The 22,804-nt window shown below is 56.2% G+C and overlaps 1 protein-coding gene across 1 annotated transcript in view; it reads right to left on the bottom strand.

The window, feature by feature from the left end:
- The window catches only part of nek9 (NIMA related kinase 9), a 125,907-nt gene that overhangs the window by 86,215 nt on the left and 16,888 nt on the right, over positions 1–22,804 (bottom strand). Inside the window, exons 4-7 of the mRNA XM_072494605.1 lie at positions 21,315–21,476; positions 18,466–18,574; positions 10,176–10,337; positions 8,128–8,298 (exon numbers count right to left, since the gene is read on the bottom strand). Coding sequence (XP_072350706.1) covers positions 8,128–8,298; positions 10,176–10,337; positions 18,466–18,574; positions 21,315–21,476 — 604 coding nt within the window. The remainder of the gene's footprint in view (positions 1–8,127; positions 8,299–10,175; positions 10,338–18,465; positions 18,575–21,314; positions 21,477–22,804) is intronic.

The raw sequence follows: 22,804 nt of genomic DNA, 5'->3' as shown, positions 1-22,804 counted from the left end.
GGGGGTGTGTGAGGGGGTGTGTGAGATGGTGAGGATGGGTTGTGTGAGGGGATGAGGAGGGGCAGTGTGAGGGGGTGAGGAGGGGCTGTGTGAGGGGGTGAGGAGGGTGTGAGGGAGGGAGTCTGAGGGGGTGAGGAGGGTGTGTGTGATGGGGTGAGGAGGGGGTGGGTGAGGGGGTAAGGCAGGGGTGGGGGATGGGATGAGTGAGGGGGTTAGGAGGGTGTGAGTGAGGGTGTGAGTGAGGGTGTGAGTGAGGGGGTTAGGAGGGTGTGAATGAGATGGTGAGGATGGGTTGTATGAGGGGGTGAGGAGGGGGTGAGGAGGGGCAGTGTGAGGGGGTGAGGAGGGGCTGTGTGAGGGTGTGAGGAGGGTGTGAGGGAGGGGGTAAGGAAGGGGTGGGGGTGAGTGAGGCGGTGAGGAGGGTGTGAGTGAGGGTGTGTGTGAGGGGTGTGTGAGGGGGTGTGTGAGGAGGGGGTGAGGAGGGGGTGAGGAGGGGGTGAGGAGGGGGTGAGGAGGGGGTGTGAAAGGGGGTGAGGAGGCGGTGGGTGAGGGTGTGAGGGAGGGAGTCTGTGAGGGGGTGAGGAGGGTGTGTGTGATGGGTTGAGGAGGGGGGGTGAGTGTGTGTGTGAGGGGGTGAGGAGGGGCTGTGTGAGGGTGTGAGGGAGGGAGTCTGTGAGGGGGTGAGGAGGGTGTGTGTGATGGGGTGAGGAGGGGGTGGGTGAGGGGGTAAGGAAGGGGTTGGGGGTGAGTGAGGGGGTTAGGAGGGGCGTTGTGAGGCGGTGAGGAGGGTGTGTGTGAGTGTGTTTGTGAGGGGGTGAGGAGGGGCTGTGTGAGGGGGTGTGTGAGGGGGTGGGTGAGGAGGGGGTGAGGAGGGGGTGAGGAGGGGGTGTGAAAGGGGGTGAGGAGGGGGGGTGAGGAGGGGGTGTGAAAGGGGGTGTGAAAGGGGGTGAGGAGGCGGTGGGTGAGGGGGTGAGGAGGGGGGGTGTGAGGGCGTTTGTGAGGGGGCGAGGCGGGGGTGTGTGAGGGGGTGAGGAGGAGGGGTGTGTGAGGGGGTGAGGAGGGGGTGGGAAAGGGGGTGGGTGAGGAGGGGGTGTGTGAGTGTGTTTGTGAGGGGGTGAGGAGGGGCTGTGTGAGGGGGTGTGTGAGGGGGTGAGGAGGGGGTGGGGGAGGGGTGCGGGAGGGAGTGTGTGAGGAGGGTGTGTGTGAGGGGGTGAAGAGGGGGTGGGTGAGGGGGTGAGGAGGGGGTGGGTAAGGGGGTGAGGAGGGGCTGTGTGAGGGGGTGTGTGAGGGGGGGGTGAGGAGGGGGTGTGAAAGGGGGTGTGTAAGGAAGGGGTGAGGAGGGGATGTGAAAGGGGGTGAGGAGGCGGTGGGTGAGGGGGCGAGGAGGGGGTGTGTGAGGGGGTGAGGAGGGTGTGTGTGAGGGGGTGAGGAGGAGGGGTGTGTGAGGGGGTGAGGAGGGGGTGGGAAAGGGGGTGGGTGAGGGGGTGAGGAGGGGGTGTGAGAGGGGGTGAGGAGGGGGTGAGGAGAGTGTGTATGTGAGGTGGTGAGGATGGACTGTGAGGGGGTGAGGAGGGGGTGAGGAGGGTGTGTGTGAGGGGGTGAGGATGGACTGTGAGGGTGTGTGAGGGGGTGAGGAGGGTGTGTGTGAGGGGGTGAGGATGGGCTGTGAGGGGGTGAGGAGGGGCTGTGTGAGGGGGTGAGGAGGGGGTGTGAGAGGGGGTGAGGAGGGGGTGAGGAGGGGGTGTGTGAGGGGTTGAGGAGAGGGTGTGAGAGGGGGTGAGGAGGGGGTGAGGATGGACTGTGAGGGGGTGAGGAGGGGCTGTGTGAGGGGGGTGAGGAGGGTGAGGAGGGGTGTGAGAGGGGGTGAGGAGGGGGTGAGGAGGGGGTGAGGAGGGGGTGGGTGAGGGAGGGAGTGTGTGAGGGTGTGTGTGAGGGTGGTGAGGATGGGTTGGGTGAGGGGGTGGTGAGGAGGGGGTGTGTGAGGGGGTGAGGAGGGGCTGTGTGAGGGGCTGTGTGAGGGGCTGTGTGAGGGGCTGTGTGAGGGGGGTGTGAGGGGGTGAGGAGGGGGTGAGGAGGGTGTGTGTGAGGGTGTGTGTGAGGGTGTGTGTGAGGGTGTGTGTGAGGGTGGTGAGGATGGGTTGGGTGAGGGGGTGGTGAGGGGGTGAGGAGGGGGTGAGGAGGGGGTGTGTGAGGGGGTGTGTGAGGGGGTGTGTGAGGGGGTGTGTGAGGGTGTGTGTGAGGGGGTGAGGAGAGTGTGTGTGAGGGGCTGTGTTAGGGGGTGAGGAGGGGGTGGGTGAGGGGGTGAGGAGGGGGTGAGGAGGGTGCATTAGAGGGGGTGAGGAGGGGTGTGTGAGGGGGAGAGGAGGGATGTGTGATGGGGTGTGTGAGGGTGTGTGTGAGGGTGTGAGGAGGGATGTGTGAGGGTGTGTGTGTGCGGGTGAGGAGGGATGTGCGAGGGGGTGAGGAGGGAGTGTGTGAGGGTGGTGAGGATGGGTTGGGTGAGGGGGTGGTGAGGGGGTGAGGAGGGGGTGAGGAGGGGGTGAGGAGGGTGTGTGTGAGGGTGTGTGTGAGGGTGTGTGTGAGGGGGTGAGGAGAGTGTGTGTGAGGGGCTGTGTTAGGGGGTGAGGAGGGGTGGGTGAGGGGGTGAGGAGGGGGTGAGTTGGGGGGGTGTGAGGGGGTGAGGAGGGTGCATGTGAGGGGGTGAGGAGGGGGTGGGAGAGGGAGTCGGTGAGGGAGGGAGTGTGTGAGGGTGGTGAGGGGGCGAGGAGGGTGTGTGTGAGGGGGTGAGGAGTGTGTGTGTGAGGGGGTGAGGAGTGTGTGTGTGAGGGGGTGTGTGAGGGGGTGTGTGAGGGGGTGTGTGAGATGGTGAGGATGGGTTGTGTGAGGGGGTGAGGAGGGGCAGTGTGAGGGGGTGAGGAGGGGCTGTGTGAGGGGGTGAGGAGGAGGGGTGTGTGAGGGGGTGAGGAGGGGGTGGGAAAGGGGGTGGGTGAGGGGGTGAGGAGGGGGTGTGAGAGGGGGTGAGGAGGGGGTGAGGAGAGTGTGTATGTGAGGGGGTGAGGATGGACTGTGAGGGGGTGAGGAGGGGGTGAGGAGGGTGTGTGTGAGGGGGTGAGGATGGACTGTGAGGGTGTGTGAGGGGGTGAGGAGGGTGTGTGTGAGGGGGTGAGGATGGGCTGTGAGGGGGTGAGGAGGGGCTGTGTGAGGGGGTGAGGAGGGGGTGTGAGAGGGGGTGAGGAGGGGGTGAGGAGGGGGTGTGTGAGGGGTTGAGGAGAGGGTGTGAGAGGGGGTGAGGAGGGGGTGAGGTTGGACTGTGAGGGGGTGAGGAGGGGCTGTGTGAGGGGGGTGAGGAGGGTGAGGAGGGGTGTGAGAGGGGGTGAGGAGGGGGTGAGGAGGGGGTGAGGAGGGGGTGAGGAGGGGGTGGGTGAGGGAGGGAGTGTGTGAGGGTGTGTGTGAGGGTGGTGAGGATGGGTTGGGTGAGGGGGTGGTGAGGAGGGGGTGAGGAGGGGGTGTGTGAGGGGGTGAGGAGGGGCTGTGTGAGGGGCTGTGTGAGGGGCTGTGTGAGGGGGGTGTGAGGGGGTGAGGAGGGGGTGAGGAGGGTGTGTGTGAGGGTGTGTGTGAGGGTGTGTGTGAGGGTGTGTGTGAGGGTGTGTGTGAGGGTGTGTGTGAGGGTGTGTGTGAGGGTGGTGAGGATGGGTTGGGTGAGGGGGTGGTGAGGGGGTGAGGAGGGGGTGAGGAGGGGGAGTGTGAGGGGGTGTGTGAGGGGGTGTGTGAGGGGGTGTGTGAGGGGGTGTGTGAGGGTGTGTGTGAGGGGGTGAGGAGAGTGTGTGTGAGGGGCTGTGTTAGGGGGTGAGGAGGGGGTGGGTGAGGGGGTGAGGAGGGGGTGAGGAGGGTGCATTAGAGGGGGTGAGGAGGGGTGTGTGAGGGGGAGAGGAGGGATGTGTGATGGGGTGTGTGATGGGGTGTGTGAGGGTGTGTGTGAGGGGGTGAGGAGGGATGTGTGAGGGTGTGTGTGTGCGGGTGAGGAGGGACGTGCGAGGGGGTGAGGAGGGTGTGTGTGAGGGTGGTGAGGATGGGTTGGGTGAGGGGGTGGTGAGGGGGTGAGGAGGGGGTGAGGAGGGGGTGAGGAGGGTGTGTGTGAGGGTGTGTGTGAGGGGGTGAGGAGAGTGTGTGTGAGGGGCTGTGTTAGGGGGTGAGGAGGGGGTGGGTGAGGGGGTGAGGAGGGGGTGAGTTGGGGGGGTGTGAGGGGGTGAGGAGGGTGCATGTGAGGGGGTGAGGAGGGGGTGGGAGAGGGAGTCGGTGAGGGAGGGAGTGTGTGAGGGTGGTGAGGGGGCGAGGAGGGTGTGTGTGAGGGGGTGAGGAGTGTGTGTGTGAGGGGGTGAGGAGTGTGTGTGTGAGGGGGTGTGTGAGGGGGTGTGTGAGGGGGTGTGTGAGATGGTGAGGATGGGTTTTGTGAGGGGATGAGGAGGGGCAGTGTGAGGGGGTGAGGAGGGGCTGTGTGAGGGGGTGAGGAGGGTGTGAGGGAGGGAGTCTGAGGGGGTGAGGAGGGTGTGTGTGATGGGGTGAGGAGGGGGTGGGTGAGGGGGTAAGGCAGGGGTGGGGGATGGGATGAGTGAGGGGGTTAGGAGGGTGTGAGTGAGGGTGTGAGTGAGGGGGTTAGGAGGGTGTGAATGAGATGGTGAGGATGGGTTGTATGAGGGGGTGAGGAGGGGGTGAGGAGGGGCAGTGTGAGGGGGTGAGGAGGGGCTGTGTGAGGGTGTGAGGAGGGTGTGAGGGAGGGGGTAAGGAAGGGGTGTGGGTGAGTGAGGCGGTGAGGAGGGTGTGAGTGAGGGTGTGTGTGAGGGGTGTGTGAGGGGGTGTGTGAGGAGGGGGTGAGGAGGGGGTGAGGAGGGGGTGTGAAAGGGGGTGTGAAAGGGGGTGAGGAGGCGGTGGGTGAGGGTGTGAGGGAGGGAGTCTGTGAGGGGGTGAGGAGGGTGTGTGTGATGGGGTGAGGAGGGGGGGTGAGTGTGTGTGTGAGGGGGTGAGGAGGGGCTGTGTGAGGGGGTGAGGAGGGGCTGTGTGAGGGTGTGAGGGAGGGCGTCTGTGAGGGGGTGAGGAGGGTGTGTGTGATGGGGTGAGGAGGGGGTGGGTGAGGGGGTAAGGAAGGGGTTGGGGGTGAGTGAGGGGGTTAGGAGGGGCGTTGTGAGGCGGTGAGGAGGGTGTGTGTGAGTGTGTTTGTGAGGGGGTGAGGAGGGGCTGTGTGAGGGGGTGTGTGAGGGGGTGGGTGAGGAGGGGGTGAGGAGGGGGTGTGAAAGGGGGTGAGGAGGGGGTGTGAAAGGGGGTGAGGAGGCGGTGGGTGAGGGGGTGAGGAGGGGGGGTGTGAGGGCGTTTGTGAGGGGGCGAGGCGGGGATGTGTGAGGGGGTGAGGAGGGGGTGTGTGAGGGGGTGAGGAGGAGGGGTGTGTGAGGGGGTGAGGAGGAGGGGTGTGTGAGGGGGTGAGGAGGGGGTGGGAAAGGGGGTGGGTGAGGGGGTGAGGAGGGGGTGTGTGAGTGTGTTTGTGAGGGGGTGAGGAGGGGCTGTGTGAGGGGGTGTGTGAGGGGGTGAGGAGGGGGTGGGGGAGGGGTGCGGGAGGGAGTGTGTGAGGAGGGTGTGTGTGAGGGGGTGAAGAGGGGGTGGGTGAGGGGGTGAGGAGGGGGTGGGTAAGGGGGTGAGGAGGGGCTGTGTGAGGGGGTGTGTGAGGGGGGGGGTGAGGAGGGGGTGAGGAGGGGGTGTGAAAGGGGGTGTGTGAGGAAGGGGTGAGGAGGGGATGTGAAAGGGGGTGAGGAGGCGGTGGGTGAGGGGGCGAGGAGGGGGTGAGGAGGGTGTGTGTGAGGGGGTGAGGAGGAGGGGTGTGTGAGGGGGTGAGGAGGGGGTGGGAAAGGGGGTGGGTGAGGGGGTGAGGAGGGGGTGTGAGAGGGGGTGAGGAGGGGGTGAGGAGAGTGTGTATGTGAGGGGGTGAGGATGGACTGTGAGGGGGTGAGGAGGGGGTGAGGAGGGTGTGTGTGAGGGGGTGAGGATGGACTGTGAGGGTGTGTGAGGGGGTGAGGAGGGTGTGTGTGAGGGGGTGAGGATGGGCTGTGAGGGGGTGAGGAGGGGCTGTGTGAGGGGGTGAGGAGGGGGTGTGAGAGGGGGTGAGGAGGGGGTGAGGAGGGGGTGTGTGAGGGGTTGACGAGAGGGTGTGAGAGGGGGTGAGGAGGGGGTGAGGATGGACTGTGAGGGGGTGAGGAGGGGCTGTGTGAGGAGGGTGAGGAGGGGTGTGAGAGGGGGTGAGGAGGGGGTGAGGAGGGGGTGAGGAGGGGGTGAGGAGGGGGTGGGTGAGGGAGGGAGTGTGTGAGGGTGTGTGTGAGGGTGGTGAGGATGGGTTGGGTGAGGGGGTGGTGAGGAGGGGGTGTGTGAGGGGGTGAGGAGGGGCTGTGTGAGGGGCTGTGTGAGGGGCTGTGTGAGGGGCTGTGTGAGGGGCTGTGTGAGGGGGGTGTGAGGGGGGTGTGAGGGGGGTGTGAGGGGGTGAGGAGGGGGTGAGGAGGGTGTGTGTGAGGGTGTGTGTGAGGGTGTGTGTGAGGGTGGTGAGGATGGGTTGGGTGAGGGGGTGGTGAGGGGGTGAGGAGGGGGTGAGGAGGGGGTGTGTGAGGGGGTGTGTGAGGGGGTGTGTGAGGGGGTGTGTGAGGGTGTGTGTGAGGGGGTGTGTGAGGGGGTGTGTGAGGGTGTGTGTGAGGGGGTGAGGAGAGTGTGTGTGAGGGGCTGTGTTAGGGGGTGAGGAGGGGGTGGGTGAGGGGGTGAGGAGGGGGTGAGGAAGGTGCATTAGAGGGGGTGAGGAGGGGTGTGTGAGGGGGAGAGGAGGGATGTGTGATGGGGTGTGTGATGGGGTGTGTGAGGGTGTGTGTGAGGGGGTGAGGAGGGATGTGTGAGGGTGTGTGTGTGCGGGTGAGGAGGGATGTGCGAGGGGGTGAGCAGGGTGTGTGTGAGGGTGGTGAGGATGGGTTGGGTGAGGGGGTGGTGAGGGGGTGAGGAGGGGGTGAGGAGGGGGTGAGGAGGGGGTGAGGAGGGGGTGAGGAGGGTGTGTGTGAGGGTGTGTGTGAGGGGGTGAGGAGAGTGTGTGTGAGGGGCTGTGTTAGGGGGTGAGGAGGGGGTGGGTGAGGGGGTGAGGAGGGGGTGAGTTGGGGGGGTGTGAGGGGGTGAGGAGGGTGCATTTGAGGGGGTGAGGAGGGGGGTGTGAGGGGGGGTGAGAGGAGGGATGTGTGAGGGGGAGAGGAGGGATGTGTGATGGGGTGTGTGAGGGTGTGTGTGAGGGGGTGAGGAGGGATGTGCGAGGGGGTGAGGAGGGTGTGTGTGAGGGGGTGAGGAGGGATGTGTGAGGGGGTGTGTGAGGGGGTAAGGGGGTGTGTGAGGGGGTGAGGAGGGATGTGTGAGGGGGTGTGAGTGGGTGAGGAGGGGGTGAGGAGGGTGTGTGTGAGGGTGTGTGTGAGGGTGTGTGTGAGGGTGTGTGTGAGGGGGTGAGGAGGGATGTGTGAGGGTGTGTGTGTGCGGGTGAGGAGGGATGTGCGAGGGGGTGAGGAGGGATGTGTGAGGGTGTGTGTGAGGGGGTAAGGGGGTGTGTGAGGGGGTGAGGAGGGATGTGTGAGGGGGTGTAAGTGGGTGAGGAGGGGGTGAGGAGGGTGTGTGTGAGGGGGTGAGGAGGGTGTGTGTGAGGGTGTGTGTGAGGGTGTGTGTGAGGGTGTGTGTGTGCGGGTGAGGAGGGATGTGCGAGGGGGTGAGGAGGGATGTGTGAGGGTGTGTGTGAGGGTGTGTGTGAGGGGGTGGGTGAGGGGTGAGGAGGGGGTGGGTGAGGGGTGAGGAGGGGGTGGGTGAGGGGTGAGGAGGGGGTGGGTGAGGGGTGAGGAGGGGGTGGGTGAGTGGTGAGGAGGGGGTGGGTGAGGGGTGAGGAGGGGGTGGGTGAGGGGTGAGGAGGGGGTGGGTGAGGGGTGAGGAGGGGGTGGGTGAGGGGTGTGGAGGGGGTGGGTGAGGGGTGAGGAGGGGGTGGGTGAGGGGTGTGGAGGGGGTGGGTGAGGGGTGAGGAGGGGGTGGGTGAGGGTGTGTGAGGGTGTGTGTGAGGGGGTGTGCCAGCCGGGTACTCACCAGCGATGAGGATAGTGTGCCAGCCCTGGCAGGACAAGTCCGAGACATTGTGAAGACTACCGAAAATCGGCCGAGGCAAGGAGGTGCAGATTTCAGAACCGAAACCCTTCTCTGTAGCTTGCATTCCAAGACGGCCGTTGCCACCATTGCCCCAGGCAAAGATATGATTATCTGGCAATGACAATGGACAGGGTGCTTAAAACATGGCAGCAAGATTGGGACTATTCTGCCAGGAGATGTGGGTGTCGCTGAGAGCATTTCTTGCCGATGCCTACTTCCCCTTGGACTGAGTGGCTTGTGTGGCCATTTCAGAGGACAGTTCAGAGCAACCATTGTGGGCCTGGACCGGGACTCGGGTCGGTCACCGCAGGTCATGACAGCCAATTTCCTTTCCTCTGCCTCTCCTTCACAACTCCGGCCATATGGACTGGAGCACTGGAGCTGTGAACTCGCTACTTGTCCCACAGGTGCTGCCGGACCTGCTGAGATTTGACACCATTTTCTGTTAAGAAATGGCTTTTCATGCTGATAGAAAAAAATTAATAATTCAACCTGAATACTTTGACCCAGTAGGTCAGTACTTAACAACTCGTCTCCGTAATGATATACATGTGAGAAGCAGTAGGCATCAGACTAAAGATCAACTCCCAATAGTCCAACACAGTTACATGGCCTTTCCAGTAGGGGACTGTAACAGCTCCTCTCAATGTGGGGAGGGACTGTAACAGCATCTCAAAATGTGGGGAGGGACCGTAACAGCTCCCCTCAATGTGGGGAGGGATTGTAACAGCTCCTCTCAATGTGGGGAGGGATTGTAACAGCTCCTCTCAATGTGGGGAGGGACCTGAACAGCTCCTCTCAATGTGGGGAGGGATCGTAACAGCTCCTCTCAATGTGGGGACTGTAACCAGTTTCAATGTGGGGAGGCACCGTAACAGCTCCTCTCAATGTGGGGAGCGACCGTAACAGCTCCTCTCAATGTGGGGTCAGTAACAGCTCCTCTCAATGTGGGGAGGGATTGTAACAGCTCCTCTCAATGTGGGGAGGGACCGTAACAGCTCCTCTCAATGTGGGGAGGGACCGTAACAGCTCCTCTCAATGTGGGGTCAGTAACAGCTCCTCTCAATGTGGGGAGGGACCGTAACAGCTCCTCTCAATGTGGGGAGGGACCGTAACAGCTCCTCTCAATGTGGGGAGGGACCGTAACAGCTCCTCTCAATGTGGGGAGGGACCGTAACAGCTCCTCTCAATGTGGGGAGGGATTGTAACAGCTCCTCTCAATGTGGGGAGGGACCGTAACAGCTCCTCTCAATGTGGGGAGGGACCGTAACAGCTCCTCTCAATGTGGGGAGGGACCGTAACAGCTCCTCTCAATGTGGGGAGGGACCGTAACAGCTCCTCTCAATGTGGGGAGGGACCGTAACAGCTCCTCTCAATGTGGGGAGGGATTGTAACAGCTCCTCTCAATGTGGGGAGGGACTATAACAGCTCCTCTCAATGTGGGGAGGGACCGTAACAGCTCCTCTCAATGTGGGGAGGGACCGTAACAGCTCCTCTCAATGTGGGGAGGGACCGTAACAGCTCCTCTCAATGTGGGGAGGGATTGTAACAGCTCCTCTCAATGTGGGGAGGGACTATAACAGCTCCTCTCAATGTGGGGAGGGACCGTAACAGCTCCTCTCAATGTGGGGAGGGATTGTAACAGCTCCTCTCAATGTGGGGAGGGACTATAACAGCTCCTCTCAATGTGGGGAGGGACTGTAACAGCTCCTCTCAATGTGGGGAGGGATTGTAACAGCTCCTCTCAATGTGGGGAGGGACTGTAACAGCTCCTCTCAATGTGGGGAGGGACTGTAACAGCTCCTCTCAATGTGGCGAGGGACTGTAACAGCTCCTCTCAATGTGGGGAGGGACTGTAACAGCTCCTCTCAATGTGAATCCACGAACAGAGCTCCCCCAGAAGCGTACTGGATTACTTTAATTTTCGAAATGTGTATTTATTTATTCAATGCGAAGACCGCTCATGCTTAACGTTGACTTTGATTTACCATCAGTGGATGCGATTGTGAATCCGTCTCCACAGGACACTCGAGTCACTTGTTTCCCTCCAAGTGCCCCAATCAGAACATTGATACCATCTCTCTTCTTGTAATCTCCTACTCCAAGCTGCCCATACTTGTTACAACCAAACGTTAGCAGGCGGCCTCGCTCTGAATGTACATAAAACAGCTGTGAATAATACTGCACTGATACAGTTCTTAAAACATAACTTGTGGGAGGAAACCGGAGCACTCGGAGGAAACTCACGCAGACACGGGGAGAACGTGCAGACTCCGCACAGACAGTGACCCAAGCCGGAATCGAACCTGGGACTCTGGCGCTGTGAAGCAATACCCCAGATACTGGGCGTGTAATACCCAACTCTCAATACCCCAGAAACTGGGGGTGTAATACCCAACTCCCAATACCCCAGAAACTGGGGGTCTAATACCCAACTCCCAATACCCCAGAAACCTGGGGTGTAATACCCAACTCTCAATACCCCAGAAACCTGGGGTGTAATACCCAACTCTCAATACCCCAGAATCTGGGGGTACAATACCCAACTCTCAAGCCCCAGAAACTGGGGGTACAATACCCAATTCTCAATACCCCAGAAACTGGGGGTGTAATACCCAACTCTCAATACCCCAGAAACTGGGGGTACAATACCCAACTCTCAAGCCCCAGAAACTGGGGGTACAATACCCAATTCTCAATACCCCAGAAACTGGGGGTGTAATACCCAACTCTCAATACCCCAGAAACTGGGGGTACAATACCCAACTCTCAATACCCCAGAAACGTGGGGGTGTAATACCCAACTCTCAATACCCCACAAACTGGGGATGTAATACCAACTCTCAATACCCCAGAAACTGGGGGTACAATACCCAACTCTCAATACCCCAGAAACTGAGGGTACAATACCCAACTCTCAATACCCCAGAAACTGGGGGTGTAATACCCAACTCTCAATACCCCAGAAACTGGGGGTGTAATACCAACTCCCAATACCCCAGAAAATGGGGATGTTATACGAATTATCAATACCCCAGAAACTGGGGTATAATACCAAACTCTCAATACCCCAGAAACTGGGGGTGTAATACCCAACTCCCAATACCCCATAAACTGGGGGTGTAATACCCAACTCCCAATACCCCATAAACTGGGGGTGTAATACCCTACTCTCAATACCCAAGAAACTGGGGTGTAATACCCAACTCTCAATGCCCCAGAATCTGGGGGTACAATACCCAACTCACAATACCCCAGAAACTGGGGGTGTAATACCCAACTCTCAATACCCCAGAAACAGGGGGTGTAATACCCAACTCTCAATACCCCAGAAACTGGGGTGTAATACCCAACTCTCAATGCCCCAGAATCTGGGGGTACAATACCCAACTCTCAATACCCCAGAAACTGGGGGTGTAATACCCAACTCTCAATACCCCAGAAGCTGGGGATGTAATACCCAACTCTCAATACCCCAGAAACTGGGGATGTAATACCCAACTCCCAATACCCCAGAAACTGGGGGTGTAATACCCAACTCTCAATACCCCAGAAACTGGGGATGTAATACCCAACTCCCAATACCCCAGAAACTGGGGGTGTAATACCCAACTCTCAATACCCCAGAAACTAGGGGTGTAATACCCAACTCTCAATACACCGGAAACTTGGGGTGTAATACCCAACTCGCAATAACCCAGAAACTGGGGGTGTAACACCCAACTCCCAATACCCCAGAACCTGGGGTGTAATACCCAACTCTCAATACCCCAGAAACAAAGGGTGTAATACCCAACTCTCAATACCCCAGAAACTGGGGGTGTAATACCCAACTCCCAATACCCCGGAAACTGGGGGTGTAATACCCAACTCCCAATACCCCAGAAACTGGGGGTGTAATACCAACTCTCAATACCCCAGAAACTGGGGATGTAATACCCAACTCTCAATACCCCAGAAACTGGGGGTGTAATACCCAACTCTCAATACCCCAGAAACTGGGGGTGTAATCCCCAACTCTCAATACCCCAGAAACTGGGGGTGTAATACCCAACTCTCAATACCCCAGAAACTGGGGGTACAATACCAAACTCTCAATACCCCAGAAACTGGGGGTACAATACCCAACTCTCAATACCCCAGAAACTGGGGGTGTAATACCCAACTCTCAATACCCCAGAAACTGGGGGTGTAATACCCAACTCTCAATACCCCAGAAACAGGAGGTGTAATACCCAACTCCCAATACCCCAGAAACTGGGGATGTCATACCAACTCCCAATACCCCAGAAACTGGGGATGTAATACCAACTATCAATACCCCAGAAACTGGGGTATAATACCCAACTCTCAATACCCCAGAAACTGGGGGTGTAATACCCAACTCCCAATACCCCATAAACTGGGGGTGTAATACCCAACTCCCAATACCCCAGAAACTGGGGGTGTAATACCCAACTCTCAATACCCCAGGAACTGGGGTGTAATACCCAACTCTCAATACCCCAGAAACTGGGGGTGTAATACCCAACTCTCAATACTCCAGAAACAGGGGGTGTAATACCCAACTCTCAATACCCCAGAAACTGGGGTGTAATACCCAACTCTCAATGCCCCAGAATCTGGGGGTACAATACCCAACTCTCAATACCCCAGAAACTGGGGGTGTAATACCCAACTCTCAATACCCCAGAAGCTGGGGGTGTAATACCCAACTCTCAATACCCCAGAAACTGGGGATGTAATACCCAACTCCCAATACCCCAGAAACTGGGGGTGTAATACCCAACTCTCAATACCCCAGAAACTGGGGATGTAATACCCAACTCCCAATACCCCAGAAACTGGGGGTGTAATACCCAACTCTCAATACCCCAGAAACTAGGGGTGTAATACCCAACTCTCAATACACCGGAAACTTGGGGTGTAATACCCAACTCTCAATAACCCAGAAACTGGGGGTGTAACACCCAACTCCCAATACCCCAGAAACTGGGGTGTAATACCCAACTCTCAATACCCCAGAAACAAGGGGTGTAATACCCAACTCTCAATACCCCAGAAACTGGGGGTGTAATACCCAACTCCCAATACCCCAGAAACTGGGGGTGTAATACCCAACTCCCAATACCCCAGAAACTGGGGGTGTAATACCAACTCTCAATACCCCAGAAACTGGGGATGTAATACCCAACTCTCAATACCCCAGAAACTGGGGGTGTAATACCCAACTCTCAATACCCCAGAAACTGGGGGTGTAATCCCCAACTCTCAATACCCCAGAAACTGGGGGTGTAATACCCAACTCTCAATACCCCAGAAACTGGGGGTACAATACCCAACTCTCAATACCCCAGAAACTGGGGGTGTAATACCCAACTCCCAATACCCCAGAAACTGGAGGTACAATACCCACCTCTCAATACCCCAGAAACCTGGGGTGTAATACCCAACTCTCAATACCCCAGAAACTGGGGGTGTAATACCCAACTCTCAATACCCCAGAAACTGGGGGTGTAATACCCAACTCTCAATACCCCAGAAACAGGGGGTGTAATACCCAACTCTCAATACCCCAGAAACTGGGGGTGTAATACCCAAGTCTCAATACCTCAGAAACTGGGGGTACAATACCCAACTCTCAATACCCCAGAAACTGGGGGTGTAATACCCAACTCTCAATACCCCAGAAACAGGGGGTGTAACACCCAACTCACAATACCCCAGAAACTGGGGGTACAATACCCAACTCTCAATACCCCAGAAACTGGGGGTGTAATACCCAACTCTCAATACCCCAGAAACTGGGTGTGTAATACCCAACTATCAATACCCCAGAAACAGGAGGTGTAATACCCAACTCCCAATACCCCAGAAACTGGGGGTGTAATACCCAACTCCCAATACCCCAGAAACTGGGGGTGTAATACCAACTCTCAATACCCCAGAAACTGGGGATGTAATACCCAACTCTCAATACCCCAGAAACTGGGGGTGTAATACCCAACTCTCAATACCCCAGAAACTGGGGGTGTAATCCCCAACTCTCAATACCCCAGAAACTGGGGGTGTAATACCCAACTCTCAATACCCCAGAAACTGGGGGTACAATACCCAACTCTCAATACCCCAGAAACTGGGGGTGTAATACCCAACTCCCAATACCCCAGAAACTGGAGGTACAATACCCAACTCTCAATACCCCAGAAACTGGGGGTGTAATACCCAACTCCCAATACCCCAGAAACTGGGGGTGTAATACCAACTCTCAATACCCCAGAAACTGGGGATGTAATACCCAACTCTCAATACCCCAGAAACTGGGGGTGTAATACCCAACTCTCAATACCCCAGAAACTGGGGGTGTAATCCCCAACTCTCAATACCCCAGAAACTGGGGGTGTAATACCCAACTCTCAATACCCCAGAAACTGGGGGTACAATACCCAACTCTCAATACCCCAGAAACTGGGGGTGTAATACCCAACTCCCAATACCCCATAAACTGCGGGTGTAATACCCAACTCTCAATACCCCAGAAACTGGGGATGTAATACCCAACTCTCAATACCCCAGAAACAAGGGGTGTAATACCCAACTCTCAATAACCCAGAAACTGGGGGTGTAATACCCAACTCTTATTACCCCAGAAACTGGGGGTGTAATACCCAACTCCCAATACCCCAGAAACTGGGGGTGTAATACCAACTCTCAATACCCCAGAAACTGCGGGTGTAATACCCAACTCTCAATACCCCAGAAACTGGGGATGTAATACCCAACTCTCAATACCCCAGAAACTGGGGGTGTAATACCCAACTCTCAATAACCCAGAAACTGGGGGTGTAAGACCCAACTCTCAATACCCCAGAAACTGGGGGTGTAATACCCAACTCCCAATACCCCAGAAACTGGGGATGTAATACCCAACTCCCAATACCCCAGAAACTGGGGGTGTAATACCCAACTCTCAATACCCCTGAAACTGGGGGTGTAATACCCAACTCTCAATACCCCAGAAACTGGGGGTGTAATACCCAACTCTCAATAACCCAGAAACTGGGGGTACAATACCCACCTCTCAATACCCCAGAAACCTGGGGTGTAATACCCAACTCTCAATACCCCAGGAACTGGAGGTGTAATACCAAACTCTCAAAATCCCAGAAACAGGGGGTGTAATACCCAACTCTTAATACCCCAGAAACTGGGGGTGTAATACCCAACTCTCAATACCCCAGAAACTGGGGGTGTAATACCCAACTCTCAATGACCCAGAAACTGGGGGTACAATACCCAACTCCCAATACCCCAGAAACTGGAGGTACAATACCCACCTCTCAATACCCCAGAAACCTGGGGTGTAATACCCAACTCTCAATACCCCAGGAACTGGAGGTGTAATACCCAACTCTCAATACCCCAGAAACTGGGGGTGTAATACCCAACTCTCAATACCCCAGAAACTGGGTGTGTAATACCCAACTATCAATACCCCAGAAACAGGAGGTGTAATACCCAACTCCCAATACCCCAGAAACTGGGGGTGTAATACCCAACTCCCAATACCCCAGAAACTGGGGGTGTAATACCAACTCTCAATACCCCAGAAACTGGGGATGTAATACCCAACTCTCAATACCCCAGAAACTGGGGGTGTAATACCCAACTCTCAATACCCCAGAAACTGGGGGTGTAATCCCCAACTCTCAATACCCCAGAAACTGGGGGTGTAATACCCAACTCTCAATACCCCAGAAACTGGGGGTACAATACCCAACTCTCAATACCCCAGAAACTGGGGGTGTAATACCCAACTCCCAATACCCCAGAAACTGGAGGTACAATACCCAACTCTCAATACCCCAGAAACTGGGGGTGTAATACCCAACTCCCAATACCCCAGAAACTGGGGGTGTAATACCAACTCTCAATACCCCAGAAACTGGGGATGTAATACCCAACTCTCAATACCCCAGAAACTGGGGGTGTAATACCCAACTCTCAATACCCCAGAAACTGGGGGTGTAATCCCCAACTCTCAATACCCCAGAAACTGGGGGTGTAATACCCAACTCTCAATACCCCAGAAACTGGGGGTACAATACTCAACTCTCAATACCCCAGAAACTGGGGGTGTAATACCCAACTCCCAATACCCCATAAACTGCGGGTGTAATACCCAACTCTCAATACCCCAGAAACTGGGGATGTAATACCCAACTCTCAATACCCCAGAAACAAGGGGTGTAATACCCAACTCTCAATAACCCAGAAACTGGGGGTGTAATACCCAACTCTTATTACCCCAGAAACTGGGGGTGTAATACCCAACTCCCAATACCCCAGAAACTGGGGGTGTAATACCAACTCTCAATACCCCAGAAACTGCGGGTGTAATACCCAACTCTCAATACCCCAGAAACTGGGGATGTAATACCCAACTCTCAATACCCCAGAAACTGGGGGTGTAATACCCAACTCTCAATAACCCAGAAACTGGGGGTGTAATACCCAACTCTCAATACCCCAGAAACTGGGGGTGTAATACCCAACTCCCAATACCCCAGAAACTGGGGATGTAATACCCAACTCCCAATACCCCAGAAACTGGGGGTGTAATACCCAACTCTCAATACCCCTGAAACTGGGGGTGTAATACCCAACTCTCAATACCCCAGAAACTGGGGGTGTAATACCCAACTCTCAATAACCCAGAAACTGGGGGTACAATACCCACCTCTCAATACCCCAGAAACCTGGGGTGTAATACCCAACTCTCAATACCCCAGGAACTGGAGGTGTAATACCAAACTCTCAAAATCCCAGAAACAGGGGGTGTAATACCCAACTCTTAATACCCCAGAAACTGGGGGTGTAATACCCAACTCTCAATACCCCAGAAACTGGGGGTGTAATACCCAACTCTCAATAACCCAGAAACTGGGGGTACAATACCCAACTCCCAATACCCCAGAAACTGGAGGTACAATACCCACCTCTCAATACCCCAGAAACCTGGGGTGTAATACCCAACTCTCAATACCCCAGGAACTGGAGGTGTAATACCCAACTCTCAAAATCCCAGAAACAGGGGGTGTAATACCCAACTCCCAATACCCCAGAAACTGGAGGTACAATACCCAACTCTTAATACCCCAGAAACTGGGGGTACAATACCCAACTCTCAATACCCCAGAAACAGGGGGTGTAATACCCAACTCTCAATACCCCAGAAACTGGGGGTGTAATACCCAACTCTCAATACCCCAGAAACAGGGGGTGTAATACCCAACTCTCAATACCCCAGAAACTGGGAGTGTAATACCCAAGTCTCAATACCTCAGAAACTGGGGGTACAATACCCAACTCTGAATACCCCAGAAACTGGGGGTACAATACCCAACTCTCAATACCCCAGAAACTGGGGGTGTAATACCCAACTCCCAATACCCCAGAAACTGCGGGTGTAATACCCAACTCTCAATACCACAGAAACTGGGGATGTAATACCCAACTCTCAATACCCCAGAAACAAGGGGTGTAATACCCAACTCTCAATACCTCAGAAACTGGGGGTACAATACCCAACTCTCAATACCCCAGAAACTGGGGGTGTAATACCCAACTCCCAATACCCCAGAAACTGGGGGTACAATACCCAACTCTCAATACCCCAGAAACTGTGGGTGTAATACCCAACTCTCAATACCTCAGAAACTGGGGTACAATACCCAACTCTCAATACCTCAGAAACTGGGGGTGTAATACCCAACTCTGAATACCCCAGAAACGGGGGGTGCAATACCCAACTCTCAATACCCCAGAAACTGGGGGTGTAATACCCAACTCTCAATACCCCAGAAACTGGGGGTGTAATACCCAACTCTCAATAACCCAGAAATTGGGGGTGTAATACCCAACTCTCAATACCCCAGAAACTGGGGGTGTAATACCCAAGTCTCAATACCCCAGAAACTGGGGGTACAATACCCAACTCTCAATACCCCAGAAACTGGGGGTGTAATACCCAAGTCTCAATACCCCAGAAACTGGGGGTGTAATACCCAACTCCCAATACCCCAGAAACTGGGGGCACAATACCCAACTCTTATTACCCCAGAAACTGGGGGTACAATACCCAACTCTTACCAGCTAAGGGCTTGCACAAAGCCTGGGGTGATGGGCCTGGGTGAGGAATACATGTGCAGAAATGGAGCCTGTACGACTAACTCCCGGGAGATTCCCCAGCTCCTTCTGTCCCAGGCCATCACTTACCATCAATGGCTGCTGTGTGGGTCTTGCCAGAGGAAATGGTTTTGATTTTGTAAATGGCCAGCTGCTTGGACAGAGTCAGTGAGGTCATGTAGGGAACTTCTTGATCAACCTGCGGAGTGAGAGAGGTGCCTGGATGTTATTATCTGCAGATAGTGTCTCAACTTAGACTGCGTCCAGCAGTAGACACAGCCCGGTCCCATTCCCACTTACACCCACAACACAGCACCCTCACTCCACCAATAAAGACACAGCACCCCATCACCTAACCCACCCCAGAACAGACATGATGCTGAAGGCGCTGTTGCTAAGTTTGCAGATGATACAAAGATCTGTAGAGGGACAGGTAGTATTGAGGAAGCAAGAGGGCTGCAGAAGGACTTGGACAAGCTAGGAGAGTGGGCAAAGAAGTGGCAGATGAAATACAATGTGGAAAAGTGTGAGGTTATGCACTTTGGAAGGAGGAATGGAGGCATAGACTATTTTTTAAATGCTTCGGAAATCAGAAGCACAAAGGGACTTGGGAGTCCTTGTTCAAGATTCTCTTAAGGTTAATGTGCAGGTTCAGTTGGCAGTTAGGAAGGCAAATGCAATGTCAGCATTCATGTCGAGAAGACTAGAATACAAGACCAGGGATGTAGTTGTGAGGCGGTACAAGGCTCTGGTCAGACCCCATTTGGAGTATTGTGAGCAGTTTTGGGCCCCGTATCTAAGGAAGGATGTGCTGGCCTTGGAAAGGGTCCAGAGGAGGTTCACAAGAATGATCCCTGGAATGAAGAGCTTGTCATATGAGGAACGGTTGAGGACTCTGAGTCTGTACTCGTTGGTGTTTATAAGGATGAGAGGAGATCTTATTGAAACTTACAGGATACTGCGAGGCCTAGATAGAGTGGGCGTGGAGAGGATGTTTCCACTTGTAGGAAAAACTAGAACCAGAGGACACCATCTCAGACTGATGAGACGATCCTTTAAAACAGAGACGAGGATGAATTTCTTCAGCCAGAGGGTGGTGAATCTGTGGAACTCTTTGCCGCAGAAGGCTGTGGAGGCCAATTCACTGAGTGTCTTTAAGACAGAGATAGATAGGTTCTTGATTAATAAGGGGATCAGGGGTTATGGGGAGAAGGCAGGAGAATGCTGAGAAAAATATCAGCCATGATTGAATGGCGGAGCAGACTCGATGGGCCGAGTGGCCCAATTCTGCTCCTGTCTTGTGGTCTTATACTCCTGAATGCTCCCAGACCTGAGAGCTGCCAATGGGAGGCATTCTGTGCCCTCACCCTTTTCCCTTATGAGGAGATGCTGGCGTTGGACTGGGGTGAGCACAGTAAGAAGTCTGATAACACCAGGTTAATGTCCAACAGGTTTGCTTCGAATCACTAGCTTTCGGAGCGCAGCTCCTTCCTCAGGTGAGTGCCTCCGAAAGCTAGTGATTCAAATCAAACCTGTTGGACTTTAACCCGGTGTTGTCAGACTTCTTACTTTTCCCAAATGGCCTCTCTCGCTCATATCGAAACCAGAGTAAGGTCCATCAGAATCGAGAGCTCCTGGTTCCCACACCCGTGTGTGTGATGTCACCCGTGTGTGTGATGTCACCCGTGTGTGTGATGTCACCCGTTTGTGTGATGTCAGCCGTGTGTGTGATGTCAGCCGTGTGTGTGATGTCAGCCGTGTGTGCGATGTCAGCCGTGTGTGCGATGTCACCCGTGTGTGCGATGTCACCCGTGTGTGATGTCACCCGTGTGTGATGTCACCCGTGTGTGTGATGTCACCTGTGTGAGACGTCACCCGTGTGTGAAGTCACCCGTGTGAGACGTCACCCCTGTGAGACGTCACACGTGTGTGACGTCACCCGTGTGAGACGTCACCCGTGTGTGAAGTCACCCGTGTGTGACGTCACCCGTGTGTGACGTCACCCGTGTGTGACGTCACCCGTGTGAGACGTCACCCGTGTGTGACGTCACCCGTGTGTGACGTCACCCGTGTGTGACGTCACCCGTGTGAGACGTCACCCGTGTGAGGCGTCACCCGTGTGAGGCGTCACCCGTGTGAGGCGTCACCCGTGTGAGACGTCACCCGTGTGAGACGTCACCCGTGTGAGACGTCACCCGTGTCATGTCACCCGTGTCATGTCACCCGTGTGTCTCATGTCACCCGTGTCTCATGTCACCCGTGTGATGTCACCCGTGTGATGTCACCCGTGTGATGTCACCCGTGTGATGTCACCCGTGTGATGTCACCCGTGTGATGTCACCCGTGTGTGATGTCACACGGGTGTTGTCACCCGTGTGATGTCACCCGTGTGTGATGTCACCCGTGTGAGATGTCACCCGTGTGTGATGTCACCCGTGTGTGTGATGTCACCCGTGTGTGTGATGTCACCCGTGTGTGTGATGTCACCCGTGTGTGTGATGTCACCCGTGTGTGATGTCACCCCTGTGTGATGTCACCCCTGTGTGAGATGTCACCCCTGTGTGAGATGTCACCCGTGTGTGATGTCACCCGTGTGTGATGTCACCCGTGTGTGATGTCACCCGTGTGATGTCACCCGTGTGTGTGATGTCACCCGTGTGTGATGTCACCCCTGTGTGATGTCACCCCTGTGTGAGATGTCACCCCTGTGTGAGATGTCACCCGTGTGTGATGTCACCCGTGTGTGATGTCACCCGTGTGTGATGTCACCCGAGTGTGATGTCACCCCTGAATGGCCTTGCTCTCATTTTAACATTCTGCTTGCGGATTAGCCCACCAGAGCAAATCGTTTCTATCTTCAACACCTCAATTAGATCAATTGTTTATCTTCTAAGTTGCAATTTAGTTCTGGTGAGAGTTTGAAGTGAAGCCATGCTCACTTTGATCTGGTGGTTGCGGAGGCCTCGCATGTAGTGGTTGAGGCCGAGCTTATTGTACTCATTGTTTCCACAAGCCAGCACCTTGCCACTCTGAGTCATGAAGAAAGTGCCATCAGAACCACACTGCACCAACACGATGCTCAGGCTCATGGGCAGATTGACCTGCAAGCAAGAGAAATCTCATTAGCCAGAAAACAAACACCAATAACCAGAAACACAATCTTGAATAACTAGAAACCAACCACCACTGATCACAGAATCACAGAATAATACAGCACAGAACAGGCCCTTCAGCCCATCCAGTCTGTACCGATGCATGAAAGACACCCGACCTGCCCACCTAACCCCATTGGCCGGCACTGGGCCCACAGTCTTGAACGTTGCGACGAGCCAAATGCTCATCCAGGTACTTTGTAAAGGATGTGAGGCAACCCCCCCCCCCGCCCTCCCAGGCAGCGTGTCCCAGACCCGCGTCTCCCCCCCTCCCAGGCAGCGTGTCCCAGACCCGCCTCTCCCCCCCTCCCAGGCAGCGTGTCCCCGACCCGCCTCTCCCCCCTCCCAGACAGGGTGTTCCAGACCCGCCTCTCCCCCCCTCCCAGGCAGCGTGTTCCAGACCCGCCTCTCCCACCCTCCCAGACAGGGTGTTCCAGACCCGCCTCTCCCCCCCTCCCAGGCAGCGTGTTCCAGACCCGCCTCTCCCACCCTCCCAGGCAGCGTGTCCCAGACCCGCCTCTCCCCCCCTCCCAGGCAGCGTGTTCCAGACCCGCCTCTCCCACCCTCCCAGGCAGCGTGTCCCAGACCCGCCTCTCCCCCCCTCCCAGGCAGCGTGTCCCAGACCCGCGTCTCCCACCCTCCCAGACAGCGTGTCCCAGACCCGCCTCTCCCCCCCTCCCAGGCAGCGTGTCCCAGACCCGCGTCTCCCACCCTCCCAGGCAGTGCATTCCAGACCCTCACCACCCAGGTCTCTGGCACTGAGTCTGTCCCTGTGGCTCAGAAGGGAAGGGGGGAGAGCAGGAGAGCATTAGTCATTGGAGACTCTATAGTGAGAGGTACAGATAGGCGGTTCTGTGGCAAGGATAGAGGCTCACGGATGGAATGTTGCCTCCCGGATGCCAAGGTCCGTGACGTCTCGGATTGTGTTTTCAGGATCCTTCAGGGGGAGAGGAAGCAGCCACAAGTCGCGGTACACATCGGTACCAACAACATAGGTAAGAGAAGGGACGTGGATATAAAACAGGAATTCAGGGAGCTAGGGTGGAAGCTGAGAGCCAGGACAGACCGTGTTGTCATCTCTGGTTTGCTGCCAGTGCCACGTGCGAGCGAGGTGAGGAACAGGGAGAGAGTGCAGATAAACACGTGGCCACAGGGATGGTGTAGGAGGGAGGGTTTCAGTTACTTGGATAATTGGAGCACATTCTGGGTAGGTGGGACCTGTGCAAACAGGACGGCTTACACCTGAACCAGACGGGCACCAATATCCTGAGAGGGAA

The sequence above is a fragment of the Scyliorhinus torazame genome, chromosome 2, assembly GCF_047496885.1.
Source record: "Scyliorhinus torazame isolate Kashiwa2021f chromosome 2, sScyTor2.1, whole genome shotgun sequence".
Lineage (NCBI taxonomy): Eukaryota > Metazoa > Chordata > Chondrichthyes > Carcharhiniformes > Scyliorhinidae > Scyliorhinus > Scyliorhinus torazame.
This window is presented reverse-complemented; position numbering and strand designations above follow the sequence as displayed.